General features: G+C 47.6%; 2 protein-coding genes across 2 annotated transcripts in view; one reads left to right on the forward strand and one right to left on the reverse strand.

The window, feature by feature from the left end:
• LOC137789746 (myosin-16) overlaps positions 1-6,845 on the forward strand; it is a 28,317-nt gene extending 21,472 nt beyond the window's left edge. Inside the window, exons 11-23 of the mRNA XM_068583514.1 lie at positions 284-411; positions 663-859; positions 927-1,059; positions 1,141-1,357; positions 1,444-1,580; positions 1,726-1,829; positions 2,531-2,723; positions 2,799-3,002; positions 3,720-3,845; positions 3,935-4,105; positions 4,505-4,705; positions 4,788-4,934; positions 6,007-6,845. Coding sequence (XP_068439615.1) covers positions 284-411; positions 663-859; positions 927-1,059; positions 1,141-1,357; positions 1,444-1,580; positions 1,726-1,829; positions 2,531-2,723; positions 2,799-3,002; positions 3,720-3,845; positions 3,935-4,105; positions 4,505-4,705; positions 4,788-4,934; positions 6,007-6,159 — 2,111 coding nt within the window. The 3' untranslated portion in view covers positions 6,160-6,845. The remainder of the gene's footprint in view (positions 1-283; positions 412-662; positions 860-926; positions 1,060-1,140; positions 1,358-1,443; positions 1,581-1,725; positions 1,830-2,530; positions 2,724-2,798; positions 3,003-3,719; positions 3,846-3,934; positions 4,106-4,504; positions 4,706-4,787; positions 4,935-6,006) is intronic.
• Positions 6,846-7,378: 533 nt separating this feature from the next.
• The window catches only part of gas7b (growth arrest-specific 7b), a 50,676-nt gene continuing 45,737 nt past the window's right edge, over positions 7,379-12,317 (reverse strand). Inside the window, exons 12-14 of the mRNA XM_068583716.1 lie at positions 9,835-9,914; positions 9,195-9,293; positions 7,379-9,009 (exon numbers count right to left, since the gene is read on the reverse strand). Coding sequence (XP_068439817.1) covers positions 8,896-9,009; positions 9,195-9,293; positions 9,835-9,914 — 293 coding nt within the window. The 3' untranslated portion in view covers positions 7,379-8,895. The remainder of the gene's footprint in view (positions 9,010-9,194; positions 9,294-9,834; positions 9,915-12,317) is intronic.

Consider the following 12,317-nt stretch of genomic DNA (forward strand, 5'->3'; position numbering starts at 1 on the left):
AGAAGAACATCACTCTGCTGCAGAGCAACACTGAGTCACCGAGCTTCATATCCTGTATATTTCTTCTTCTGTGGTTAATGCATGCAGACGTAGTCTACTTGTGCTGTTGTCATAAACATTGGGGTAGGAAACAAAGCCCACTCGCTGCCTGCTCGTGTCCGTGTGTGTGGCTGCAGCGCGGCATGTGTCTGGTGCTGGACGCCCGCATGCCGCCCGCATGCCGCCCGCATGCCGCCTACATGCCGCCTGCTTGCTGCTGATCAGCCTCCTCGTGTGTCGTCAGCCGACAACGCAGACGTGAGCCGGCAGATGGAGGAGGCCGAGACCAGAGCCGGCCTGCTGAGCCGCTCCAAAGCTCTGCTGCAGGTCCAGCTGGAGGACCTGAAGAAGCACCTGGACGAGGAGGTCAAGGTGCGTGAGAGAGAGAGTGTGTGTGTGCGTGTGTGTGTGTGAGAGTGTGTACGTGTGTGTGTGTGTAGGTGTGTGAGAGTGTGTGTGTGTGTTTGTTTTGAAGTCTGAAAAATAAAATATTCAGTATGCAGATCCTTCTGAAAGCTCTCCCTGCTGTGCGTTGTGTCTGCGTTGTGTGTCTGTGTTGTGCGTTGTGTGTCTGTGTTGTGCGTTGTGTGTCTGCGTTGTGTGTCTGCGTTGTGTGTCTGCAGTGTAAGCAGGCCGTCAGCAGCAGTCTGGGCTCCGTGCGGCAGGAGTGCGAGGTGCTGAAGGAGCAGCTGGAGGAGGAGCAGGAGAGCAAGCAGGAGCTGCAGCGCCTCGTCTCCAAGCTCAACAGCGAGGCCACGCTGTGGAGGAGCAAACACGAGGCGGACGCCATCCAGCACGCCGACGAGCTGGAGGACACCAGGTCTGGGAGCGTCGCTCACATTCACCCATTGGCTCGTTTCAGTGGTTTAACGGAGCGCGTGTCACAGGAAGAAGCTGGCCTGCAGGCTGCAGGAGGCCGAGGAGGCCGCGGACGCCACGCAGGCCAAATGTTCCTCGCTGGAGAAGAGCAAGCAGAGGCTGCAGGGCGAGGTGGAGGAGCTGTGCATGGACCTGGAGAAGGTAGGAGAGGAGGCGTGTCCCGTGAGCGCCGCCCGCCGGCCATGTCTCCGTTGTCTTTGAGCAAACGTTCCCTGATCCCAGGCCAGCGGCTGCGCTCAGGCTCTGGACAAGAAGCAGCGGGTCCTGGAGAAGCAGCTCGGAGACTGGAAGCAGAAGTGCGAGGAGCTGGTGGCGGAAGTGGAAGGCTGCCAGAAGGAGAGCCGGCAGCACGCCGGAGAGCTCTTCAAACTCAAGACGACCCACGAGGAGTCCCTGGAGCAGATGGAGGCCGTACGCAGGGAGAACAAGGTCTACCAGGGTATGAGAGCACACGGACACGCCCGGAGGAGCCGCGTCGCGTTGTTGGATTCGTTTAACTGGCGGGTGACTTCTCTTTGACGACAGAGGAGGTAGCTGACCTCACAGACCAGCTCTCAGATGGAGGTAAAAGTGTCCACGAGCTCCAGAAAGCAAAGAAGAAGATTGAGATGGAGAAAGAAGAGTTGCAGGCGTCACTGGAAGAGTCTGAGGCAGCTTTGGAGGTAGAGAGCCGACCGATGCTTACTGTCAATTCATCTTATGCCCGGTGTCATTCATTCATATAGTTTGGATAAAATCTACATGTTGTTTCCTTCTTCTCTTGCTGCTCTTCCTTCTTCTCTTGCTTCCTTCCTTGCCTCCTCCCAGGTGGAGGAGACCAAGGTGCTGAGGCTGCAGCTGGAGTTGTCTCAGGCTAAAGGAGACCTGGAGCGCAGGCTTCAGGAGAAGGAGGAGGAGATGGAAGCCGCGAGGTACCTTTTCCCTCGGTCACGCTCCACAAGGCCTCGCATGCTCTGCTGCCTGAGGAGATAACTGTACATGTCAACTTCAAACCGCTAACTGAGTCAAGTAGAACTAATACGGGGATCAAGCTTATCAGGATTGGTTCAGCTGAAACTGTCTCTGCTCTGAAATCTTGTCTTAACAGTTTTAAGTTTGTTTGCTTTTTTTGTCAGGACTAGAAGAAAGATAGCTCTGTCATGAATCCACAGCCAGCAGACGATGATCAGAGCTCAGCATATTGTGTCTTCAGGACAGAGCCAGGCGAGCAGCTTCCCCCTGGTTTCCAGTCTCTATGCTAAGCTACGCTAACCAGCTGCTGGTTGTAACTTAATATTAAAGGGACACATGAAAGAGTATTGATCCTCTTATCTAACTCTCAGCGCTAAAGCAAATCAGTGTATTTCCTTAAATGTTGAACTCTTGTTTCCTACTTCTGGACATCATTTTGTGTCTTGACTAAAGAGTTAAGTCACTTGTGGCACTAATGCTCTTTAATGCCTGAATTCTCTAACTCTTATTGTGTTGGTCCTTTATCTCCTTTATTCCTTCAACAAGTCATAGTACATGACCTTCAGAGGTAAGGCGTCTCATCACTGCTCCCTCACTGTCTGTGCGGCGCTAGCAGCTCATCTCTGTAACGCTCTTCTTTCAATCCATCCTTCTCCTCCAGGAAATGCCACCAGAGGGCGATGGAGTCCCTGCAGGCCAGTGTGGATGTGGAGGTGAAAGGCAAAGCAGAGGGGCTGAAGCTGAAGAAGAAGCTGGAGGCTGACGTCAACGAGCTGGAGCTGCAGGTGGAGCTGCTCACCAAGAGCAACGCGGAGCTCAGCAAGAGCAGCAAGAAGACGCAGCAGCAGATTAAGGTCTGACGATGACGCCGAAGGGTTTTGATCCTCTCTCTGAGACGCTCACTGACCGAACGCCTGTCCCCGTCCCAGGAGCTGCAGGCCCAGCTGGAGGAGGAGGTACGGAGCAGCGAGGAGTGCAGGGAGGAGCAGGCGGCCCTGGAGCGACGCTGCTCCCTGTTGGTCGGCGACGGCGTGGAGAGCCGGGCGGCCCTGGAGAGCACCGAGAGGGCCCGCAAGGCCCTGGAGGCGGAGCTGCAGGAGGCCAGGGAGAAACACAGCGACCTCAACAACCAGGTGAGGCGCCGGGTCTCTCTCTTCTGCCGGCAAACCTGTCAAACACTTTTAACTCATTTCCAAACCCATGAGATCTCATGTCGACGTCCTGGAACCGGAGCCGGACAGTCGGGATCGATGTCCTGAACTTACAAGCTCATAACCATATCAAGCCGCACTGCTTGCAACATGTAATGGGATACATACGTCATCTACATCCACTAAACACAAGCTAACACAGCTGAGTGGTGCACAGGGCTCATTACACAAGCATGTGGTCCCTGATGTCCTCCAGCAGACGGGTTATGTCTGTTCGACTCTCCACCTTCTGGTTTAAGTATTTTTAAGGCTCATAGTGAGATGTTCCATCTCAATTTGACCAACTGGCGCCTTCACCAGAGGAACTCTGCTCGTCTACCAGATGAAGCCGATCAGCCGGTCGTAGCCTTCACAACGCTCCTCGCTCGACCTTTGACCCCTCTGAGATGAAGCATCGTTCTCCCTCTGGGTCAAAGATGTCATGTATTTCTTGACGCTTGAAAAAAATAAATATACTCTCAGTGTGTGACTCCTCACAAGAACCGCTCGACAAAGACTCGTGTGGATCCTCTATCTGTCGGCTTTCCTTTTATTTAGTCTTTTCATTTAGTTTTCTTTAGCTATTTATTATTGTTCATTCTGAAAAACATATTTACAACAAAAAAGGCCACACAATCAATGTTTCTCTTGTGTGTTCAGTTCCAGTTGGCTCTGAGCGGGAGGAGGAAGCTGGAGGTGGATCTCCAGACTCTGCAGCAGGAGCACGAGGAGCTGCAGGGAGCGCTGCGAGGGTCCACAGACAAGTCCAAGAAGGCCAGCTGTGAGGTAAACACACGCCGAGACGCGAGCCATGAGACGTGAGCTGCTTCAAGGCGAAGCCTCGTCATTTCAAATGGCCGCTGTGACTCCCTCAGTTGGCGCGAGTGGGGGAGGAGCTGCGTCTGGAGCAGGACCACGGCCTCCACCTGGAGAGGGTGAAGAAGGGCCTGGACGCTCAGATCAAGGACATGAGCAGCAGGCTGGACGAGGCCGAGCAGATGGCTCTGAAGGGAGGCAAGAAGATCATCCAGAAGTTGGAGGGAAAGGTACGAGTCCTGTGACATCACCGTGAAGCTGATATTCATATTCATAGGTGCTTCAGGGTGCAGAGTCTGACCCCCCGACCTTTATTCAGCCAGAAGGTCCACATGAACCAACATGATCAAACTGTAAGAAAAGGAATTCCTGTAATAAAGCAACAAGTGTTTTATATATATATATATATATATATATATATATATATATGCTCCTCCTCATGACGAGGAGGAGCATATATATATATATATATATATATATATGCTCCTCCTCGTCATGAGGAGGAGCACTCAGCTCCATGTCTTCTGAGACTGGAGGAGTTTTCTTGAATCTGACACAATAACCCTGATGATGTCATCGGCCATAGCTGAACTGCTGGAGGTGAAGTCAGAGTGTGTGTCTGTGTGCAGGTGAAGGAGATGGAGCTGGAGTTGGACTCGGAGCAGAAGCGGCACGCGGAGACGGTGAAGACGCTGAGGAAGAACGAGCGCCGTCTGAAGGAGCTGCTGTTTCAGTCAGAGGAGGACCAGAAGAACCAGCAGAGGATGCAGGAGCTGGTGGAGCGGCTGCAGAACAAGATGAAGGCCTACAAGAGACAAGTGGAGGAGGCTGTACGTCCCCGCTCCTCCTGCTCACGACCGACTCGGCACACAGGGCATGTCTGATGATATTCTGGTCTGTTTGTCACGGCAGGAGGAGCAAGCTAACATGAACTTGGCGAAGTACAGGAAGACCGTCAATGAGCTGGATGACGCCGAGGAGCGAGCCGACATCGCTGAGTCGGCGCTCACCAAGATCAGGACCAAGAACAGAGGCAGCTTTGGAAAGGGGTACTCCTCTGTAAGTACCTGACAAGTCATCTCATGTCTGTGATTCAGAGTTACAACGTGACGCTGACCGTCAGGGAGTTAGAGGTTAGAAAATGTTTCTTGATGTTGACTTATCAAATTATTGTTATCCTCACATTGTTGGCGATGACCCTCCATCGCGTCCCTCGTTCCCTACGAGGGAAACAATCACGCCGCTGCGTGACCAGCAGCGTGAAACCACAGCCAGCGACTGCAGTCACCCCCGCACTCATGGAGGCTTTTTTAAGGATTGAAATTGGACACACGTTCATGTCCGAGTGAAATTGAGTGACTTTGGAGATGCTTTAACTTCTCCTCTAGCGCCATCATCAGGTCAAAATGTATATATATATATGCTAACCGCTAAATGTGTATGAATGCTAGTCCTGATGCATGGTAGCTCCTGTCAGGGTGTGAATGGGTCAGTGATGACAGGTTTTGAGGGTCAGAGGATGAGGAAGGAGAAGTGAAGTACAGGCCATTACAGCAGCAGCTTTAGTGATTACAGCGGAGACGTTCTCTGGTTTGTCCTCATACATTCATACACAGAGTGTTGAACGGCCTCTGCACAAATATGAGGAACTTTTCCTGATTCCACATCAGGACATCAGGACATCGGTGACGAAAGGAGGAGAACCTCAACACTGATATGCTTTCCCGACACAAGAATTTCCTTCTGGTGTGGAAATATTTCAATGCCAGAAACGTGAATGACACTCATTTTTTGTATGTGCGCCATTCACATTGCATCATTTCACACATGTTGAGTGCTGTAGATTTTGTCTCCCATCACTCCCATTTGAAGGGCATTATGGAGAGATCTAAAAGGACAGGAAGCATTAATACACCAAGCAATTGTCTTAATACATATTTGAAAAATGGTGAAACTATCCTTTAAATAAACTGAATTCAATGTACAATTACGTTTTGCTTTATTATGAAAATCAAAGCAAAGGACTCGCAGCTTTACATCAACAATCAACTGTAATATTTGATTTTTTTTCAAAAATAACCCCTAAACTGTGGTTTAGAGTGATGACGGAGGCGTGCGTGTGCTCCATCAGGGCTACAGCACCCCGTACCCCGGCCTGGTCCGGTCCCCCAGCTCTGTGGGCTCGGAGGGCCGAGGGGAGAAGATCCTCAACGACGACAACGAGTCGGTCAGCTCCCTCATCCCAGCGTACCTCAACTCTCTCAAGAAGCTCATGGTGGATTAGACGCCAGCGTCACTCCGGCTGCGATGAAGAGGCGAAACGCGGCGCAGCATGAAGTTGAAACATCGGAGAGGCTGAAGCAACACAACACAGTCAGCTCATTAACAAACCAGTGTGTGTCACCTGTTTGGGATTTGGACTTTTCTACATCAACTCTTTCCTTCCTTTCTGTCGGGACCGCAGTCTGCAGGAGTCCTGCAACACACTCCAGCACACATTTATATCTACTGCATGTTGGAATATTTGTATGTAATAACTGATTTAACATGGAAAGTTGTCTTAAATTCCCCAATAAGGTAGCACTTTATTCCAACTAGTTATAACTCATTTATAAGCCAGTTTATTCTAAAATATACAATTTGTAATAATTTATTTGGTAATGACTCGTTCCCTGAAAGAACAACACAGAGAAGCTAACACTGTGCTAAATGCTAGCTCATCTGTAAACTAGTTAAATGTTTGCCAACCGCTACGAGCTGGAAGCTAGCAGTAATGACATCCTGAGCGTTCTGAAACTTCAAGTAGCTAACGTAACTTTATAGCATGTTCTACCAGCTCGTACACACAAACACCGAGCGAGTGAACATGGAGCATGTGAGGCAAGGCTAGCAGATTAGCCCTGAAGTCTAACGTTAGCTTAGCAAGTCAGCTTTTGCCGATTCCTGACAGTGATATTACGAAGAATACAAATTAACTATAGTCTACATGTTAAATAATTTATGTAGCCAATATTATATATATATATATATATATATATATATATATATATATATATATATATATATATATATATATATATATATATATGAAATGCTGATTAGTCATGAACAAATGGCTTATAAATGACTTATCCTCAAGTATTATAATGAGCGTTACCATGTAAGATATGCAACATAGTGCCATCCATACATGGGTTATTTCAGCTCAGTGTCAATGTGTTTGATCTGAATACAGGTGCATGTCTGTATGAAGTTACATCTTTATTATCGCTGCATAAACCTGGAACATGGTTTGATGATCAAACCATTTTGTTGTTGAATATGAAAACGTGTTTTTTTGCAAATTAAATACTTCTTTCATGTATGTATATATACATGTATTTATATATGCTTTTTCATTTCGTGGTCATACAGAATTGTCACACAGAAAGCAAAACAACCCAGAAAGGAGAGTGTTTGAACATGAGATACATATTTTCATTTTATTAATGAAAAATGCCAACCTTCAGCTGTTAATGTACAAAAGCATCTCACTCCGCTTCCTTCAAAGCTCAAGTAATACTCAGCAGTACTACTGGAGAAGACATGGCTGTAAAAGAGCTTCACTGACACCGAATCTAACTGAAGCAACCACTCAAACCACTTACTTCCAAAACTCTAGAACATTAATATGTAGGATTGTTATTTTTGTATATTCCATATATTATCAGTACCAGATTTCGGTATATCAAGTCTCTTTTTTAAGACTCTACTATTTACTGTATTTTACATCCTCCATTGAAAATCACACATCCCGTCTATTTACACCTTCCTCCCTGTGAACATCACCAACACATGCACTTCCAGGAGGAACACAATGCGGTAAAGGAACTTTAGGATACTTTTCATACGAGCAACAACGGACAGGATATTTACTAAAAATCACTTGGGTATAAAGTGCAATTGGCTGATTCTTAATTAAGAATGAAGTAAAATAATGGAGGAAATGAATTAAGAATGTAATTTATGACTTGTTTCCAAGATGTTAAGAAGTGTGTTCAGATTTGTGATATGACGACCAAGAAGATACTCACATAGCTTAGCATCCGCAGCTAGCCATTGCGCAACACGCATTAACTAATAAGAGTAATATTATGTCTTCAAATGCTTTGCAGGGTTTTCCAGAACCCAAAACGTAAAGAACGTGTGTGAATTCATTTAATCTGCTACGACCTGACGTCAGCAGTAACCTGACGTCACTCACAAGGAAACGTGTGTCAGAGTCACGTTTGTCACACGTTGTCTCTCGTTTCAACATCCTTTCCTCTTATGAAAGTTAATTATGCTGTGGATTTATTTCAACACCATTTTGGGGTTGATTGTTGGTGGAGCTAAGACGGTCCTTAGAGCAGCCACGCCCTTTAATGTGCTCCACATTAAGTCCTAAATATAATATTATTCCTGTTTGAAGACCTTTTGTTTCAAAAAGATATAATTGTTCTTTGCAAACGTAATATGTGCCACGCAGGCTGAGCGACATAGCAGGGGTGGGCGGGGCTTAGCAAACAGTCAAAGGCTGGATATTAGTATGAAAACCCTTCAGTCTCATCCTGGTACACAGTAATAACCATCTTAGGTCAGAATGCATGTTGCTCAGCAGCATCTGTTAAATCATGTTCACGTGTGTGTGACTCACAGAGCAAAAGCTCAAACGACACTGCTGCATGAAATCAAGCTAATCCACGTCTACAGGTGTTAAATGCTCATTCTAGCTTCTTAGTCATTCGCCTCAACTCCCACTCATAGTGTCCACTTGCCTGTGCCTCCTCAAGCATCAACACCTGTCTTCATCTGACATCTTCATTCATCGCGTACGGTTCTCACAACACTCCCCACACACAGAGTCCCTCTTCAGCCGTGAGCGCTGACTGATCCGCCGGCAGGAGTCACAAGGGGAGCGTTCGTCTCCGAGTCAGTCCTCAGGCATGTGGCCTCAGAGTGTCTGAGTGTGCGTGTGCAGGGCTGCCAGACAGCACTGAGGTCAGATCTCTATGTCCACTGGCCGGATCTCTCCGGTCATGTTCTCCCGCACCCAGAGCTCTCTGTCTTTAGCCGGGTCCACACACTGCAGCAGCTGGTCCACGGGCTCCATCGTCTGGACAAAGGAAGAAGAGGGCAAGCGTCACCTGGGTGCTCTCTATTGATGACGTGGTGCAGGTGAGGCAACGATGGGGTTCAGCTCCAATGTTATCAAATGTGGGGACTTCCCACTGTCACATTGACTCAGATACATGTGCAGGGACAGAGGGGAGGAGCTGTGATCCTGAGCTGAGTACTCACACTTTGGTTGAACATGTCGGTCTCATGGCGAAGGGTGGTGTACTGACACAGATGCTGTCTGATCATCTCCACCCGCTCCACCTCCAGCCGCTCCAGCTCCTGAGGAGAGGAGCAGTTAGCGATGAGAGATCTCTCGTCATCGGTCCACGCTGAGCGTCTGTCATGCGACTGTGACTTCACGAAGTGGGAAAACTCCATGTGGATGCAGGACACAGCGTTACACTTTAATGTAGCAACACACCTGAGCGTTGGAGGAGTTTCTCTAGCGGCTCTATGTGTATGTAGACAACTATAAGGGTCCATCAATGGTTCAAATGAGGAAAAAATATGGAATGATAAACCTTAGTGTGGACTAAGAGTGTATATTTTGAGATATATATACATATATGTATATGTATATATGTATATATGTATATATATATATATATATATAATTTTAGAGATATATTAGCAACATTTTGAACACCGGTTGCTCCACTGGGTTTGGACTCATCACGTTACACTGTGCACTCAACACAAAAGATCTGTATCACACTAACTCTCGTGCGTCAGGCTTCTACATTATTTGTTTTGCACATGAAAAATATGCTAAAGCAGTTGTAAAATACTATCAGATGATTTTGAGCACATGATGTCTTACCAGACTTGTAGTGACCATCTCCTCAAACCATTTGGACTGGGACTGGTTGTACAGGTCCACGCAGCGCATCAGGTCGTCTCCTGTGAGACACGAGCAGAGGAAGCAATGAGACCTGCACCTGCAGCAGCGCTCCACTAGGTGGCGATACCTCACAACCATTCAGGCCTGGCTCATGCGTAACCACGACACTCATGTACAGTATTCGTCAGCTGATGCGATTATGCCCGACAGTGCAGACAATCTGGGCTGATAATAGATTGCATTATGATAAGCAATGATAAAAGGAAAGGTCTGATGCGTTACTGCTGGAGGCTGGGACAGCAAAACAAACACTAATCATCTGAGATTGCATCAGGGAGGAAATGATGCGGCTCATTCTGCAGATGACTCTCAATCTTCTGCAATCAGCGTCTGCTGATACAGCTGCTTCTTTCTATTCACATTCATACTATTGAAGTGTGAATGCAGCTCACAGAGAGCGTTTCTCAAAGGGGACCTGGGGACCAAAGGGCCTCCATCTGAGGAGTCACTGCTCACTTCCAGGCAGTCGTGTGATTCTTCATGGGTTACGTCTCGTGGTTGTCGTTTGCAGTCCAGATGCTGGTTACGCACATCTCCCATTGGGTCAGCACTTTAAAGTTACTGTGAAGCACTTTCCACTGTCAGCCCGTCTCTGGCTGTGTGAAGCCTTTAAATCAGCTGCATGAATCTACTCCTCTGGTTAGTCTTCATGCTTGTCTACCTCTCAGAAACACGACCACGTTCGTCTACAGGCGACGACAAAATATACACAACATGGAAGTAGCTGGAAGTCGCTTTAAACAGGTCAGCTCACTGATGTCCGAGGTCATGGCCACACATGGTGACAGGCGGGAGGGATGCTCGCAGTGGGACAGGAACTAACAAACATAACTTAATCAGAATATTTCAGGAAGCGTATCAGCTTCAATGACAACAGACAATGATGCTGGATGGAAGTACAGGAGGTTATTATATTAATCCATTTAGCATGACTGATATCAACATAACTGTACGATGCCTATTTATTCAACTCCTGCACATTGAGTTCTCCACACAACAGAAGTTACTGGAGACTAGATTGTATTCATGACTTCAGTATCGTTCACTTCACCAACATGATGACCTTTAACCTTTCATCTCTGCATTTTGACACTAATATATTTTGGAGAACCGGTAGAATAACCACACAAAACAGTTTTGTGTGGTTAAACCGAGTGTGTTTGTGCAGCGTGACGTCACAGTGACAGACCTGCTGGGGGTTCAAGGTCAAAAGGAACATGAATTCATTTTCATGAGGACCGTTGCTCTGGCGCATCAACAGCTGGTCGTGCTGCTGCTGCAGTGAACAGGGTCTTCAGGTCAGCTCAGAATATGCTTCTATAAATAGAAAGGGAAGGAAAATGCAAACGAGCTGCTCTGTACCTGCAAACCTTAAAAAGACAACATCTATAAATCCCCTTCTATTGAAGTAAAACCAAAGTACTGAGTCCATAAAGGGAGATCATGGCCGCAGGTGGCTGACTTCACTGCAGGAGGAAACCCCTGCTATCAGGAGCCGTACATGAGCGCATGCTGTGTGCAGCGATAATGAGTCTTTGTTATGAGCAGACAGATGCCGGCTTTAGTTGTTTTGGCATCAGTCTCCTCTCTGCTTCCCTCAAACTGGAGTCATCATCGCCGGCAGCCAGACGCCATGAGCGCCGTCAACAACGGCTGCTGTTTTCCTCCCTGGTTGCATAAGCAGCAGCAGGACGGCTGCCTGTGTGTGTGTGTGTGTGTGTGTGTGAGGAGACACAGTTTGGATGGAGGGTTGGTACTGGTGTGTGGCAGCATGTGGTCCTGCCTGGTTGAGTCATGACATCACACTTGGGCAGAGAGTCTACATCTGTTTCCTCTTAGCCAGTCACTTTCCTCAGGTCACACTCCTATTATAAATGTTTAGAAACCGACCCGGCTGCCGTTAATTCCTCTTTCCCCCTCGCAGCGCAGCATGCGTCCTGTCAGAAGCTGCCGTGTGTGAAGCCGCCTGATGAGGCGCGATTGCCATGGCTTGTTCCTGTCAGCCTTTTCTTTGGTTTTGGCGGGGTCAAGGAGCTCTCAACCAATCAGTGCTGACTGGTGAATCGGCCCCATCGATTGGTGGAGGTCGTGGTTGCGAGTGGCGCTTGAAGTCCATGGTGTCAATCTAATGAGGGCATCGCCTCTGAGCTCTGGGATCAGCCTGAAAAAACCTCCAACCTAGAACCAGCAGATAACTAGGTAACAATGTGGGGCTGAGAGAAAACCTCTAGTCACATGTTTCCATCGCATTTGTTATTTATAGATACATTGCAATATGAATATTATTGATATTTGTGTTTTATTGCTTTCTGTGCGGAGACAACAACGTTTCTCTAAAGGAAGTGTGTGTCTCTGTTTGATAGCAAAGACGTAGCATGTGCTGCTAACTCAGACCTGGTTTT

This window comes from Clinocottus analis, unplaced genomic scaffold, assembly GCF_023055335.1.
Source record: "Clinocottus analis isolate CAN_PGR_092001 unplaced genomic scaffold, fCliAna1.0.p SCAF_19, whole genome shotgun sequence".
Taxonomy (NCBI): domain Eukaryota; kingdom Metazoa; phylum Chordata; class Actinopteri; order Perciformes; family Cottidae; genus Clinocottus; species Clinocottus analis.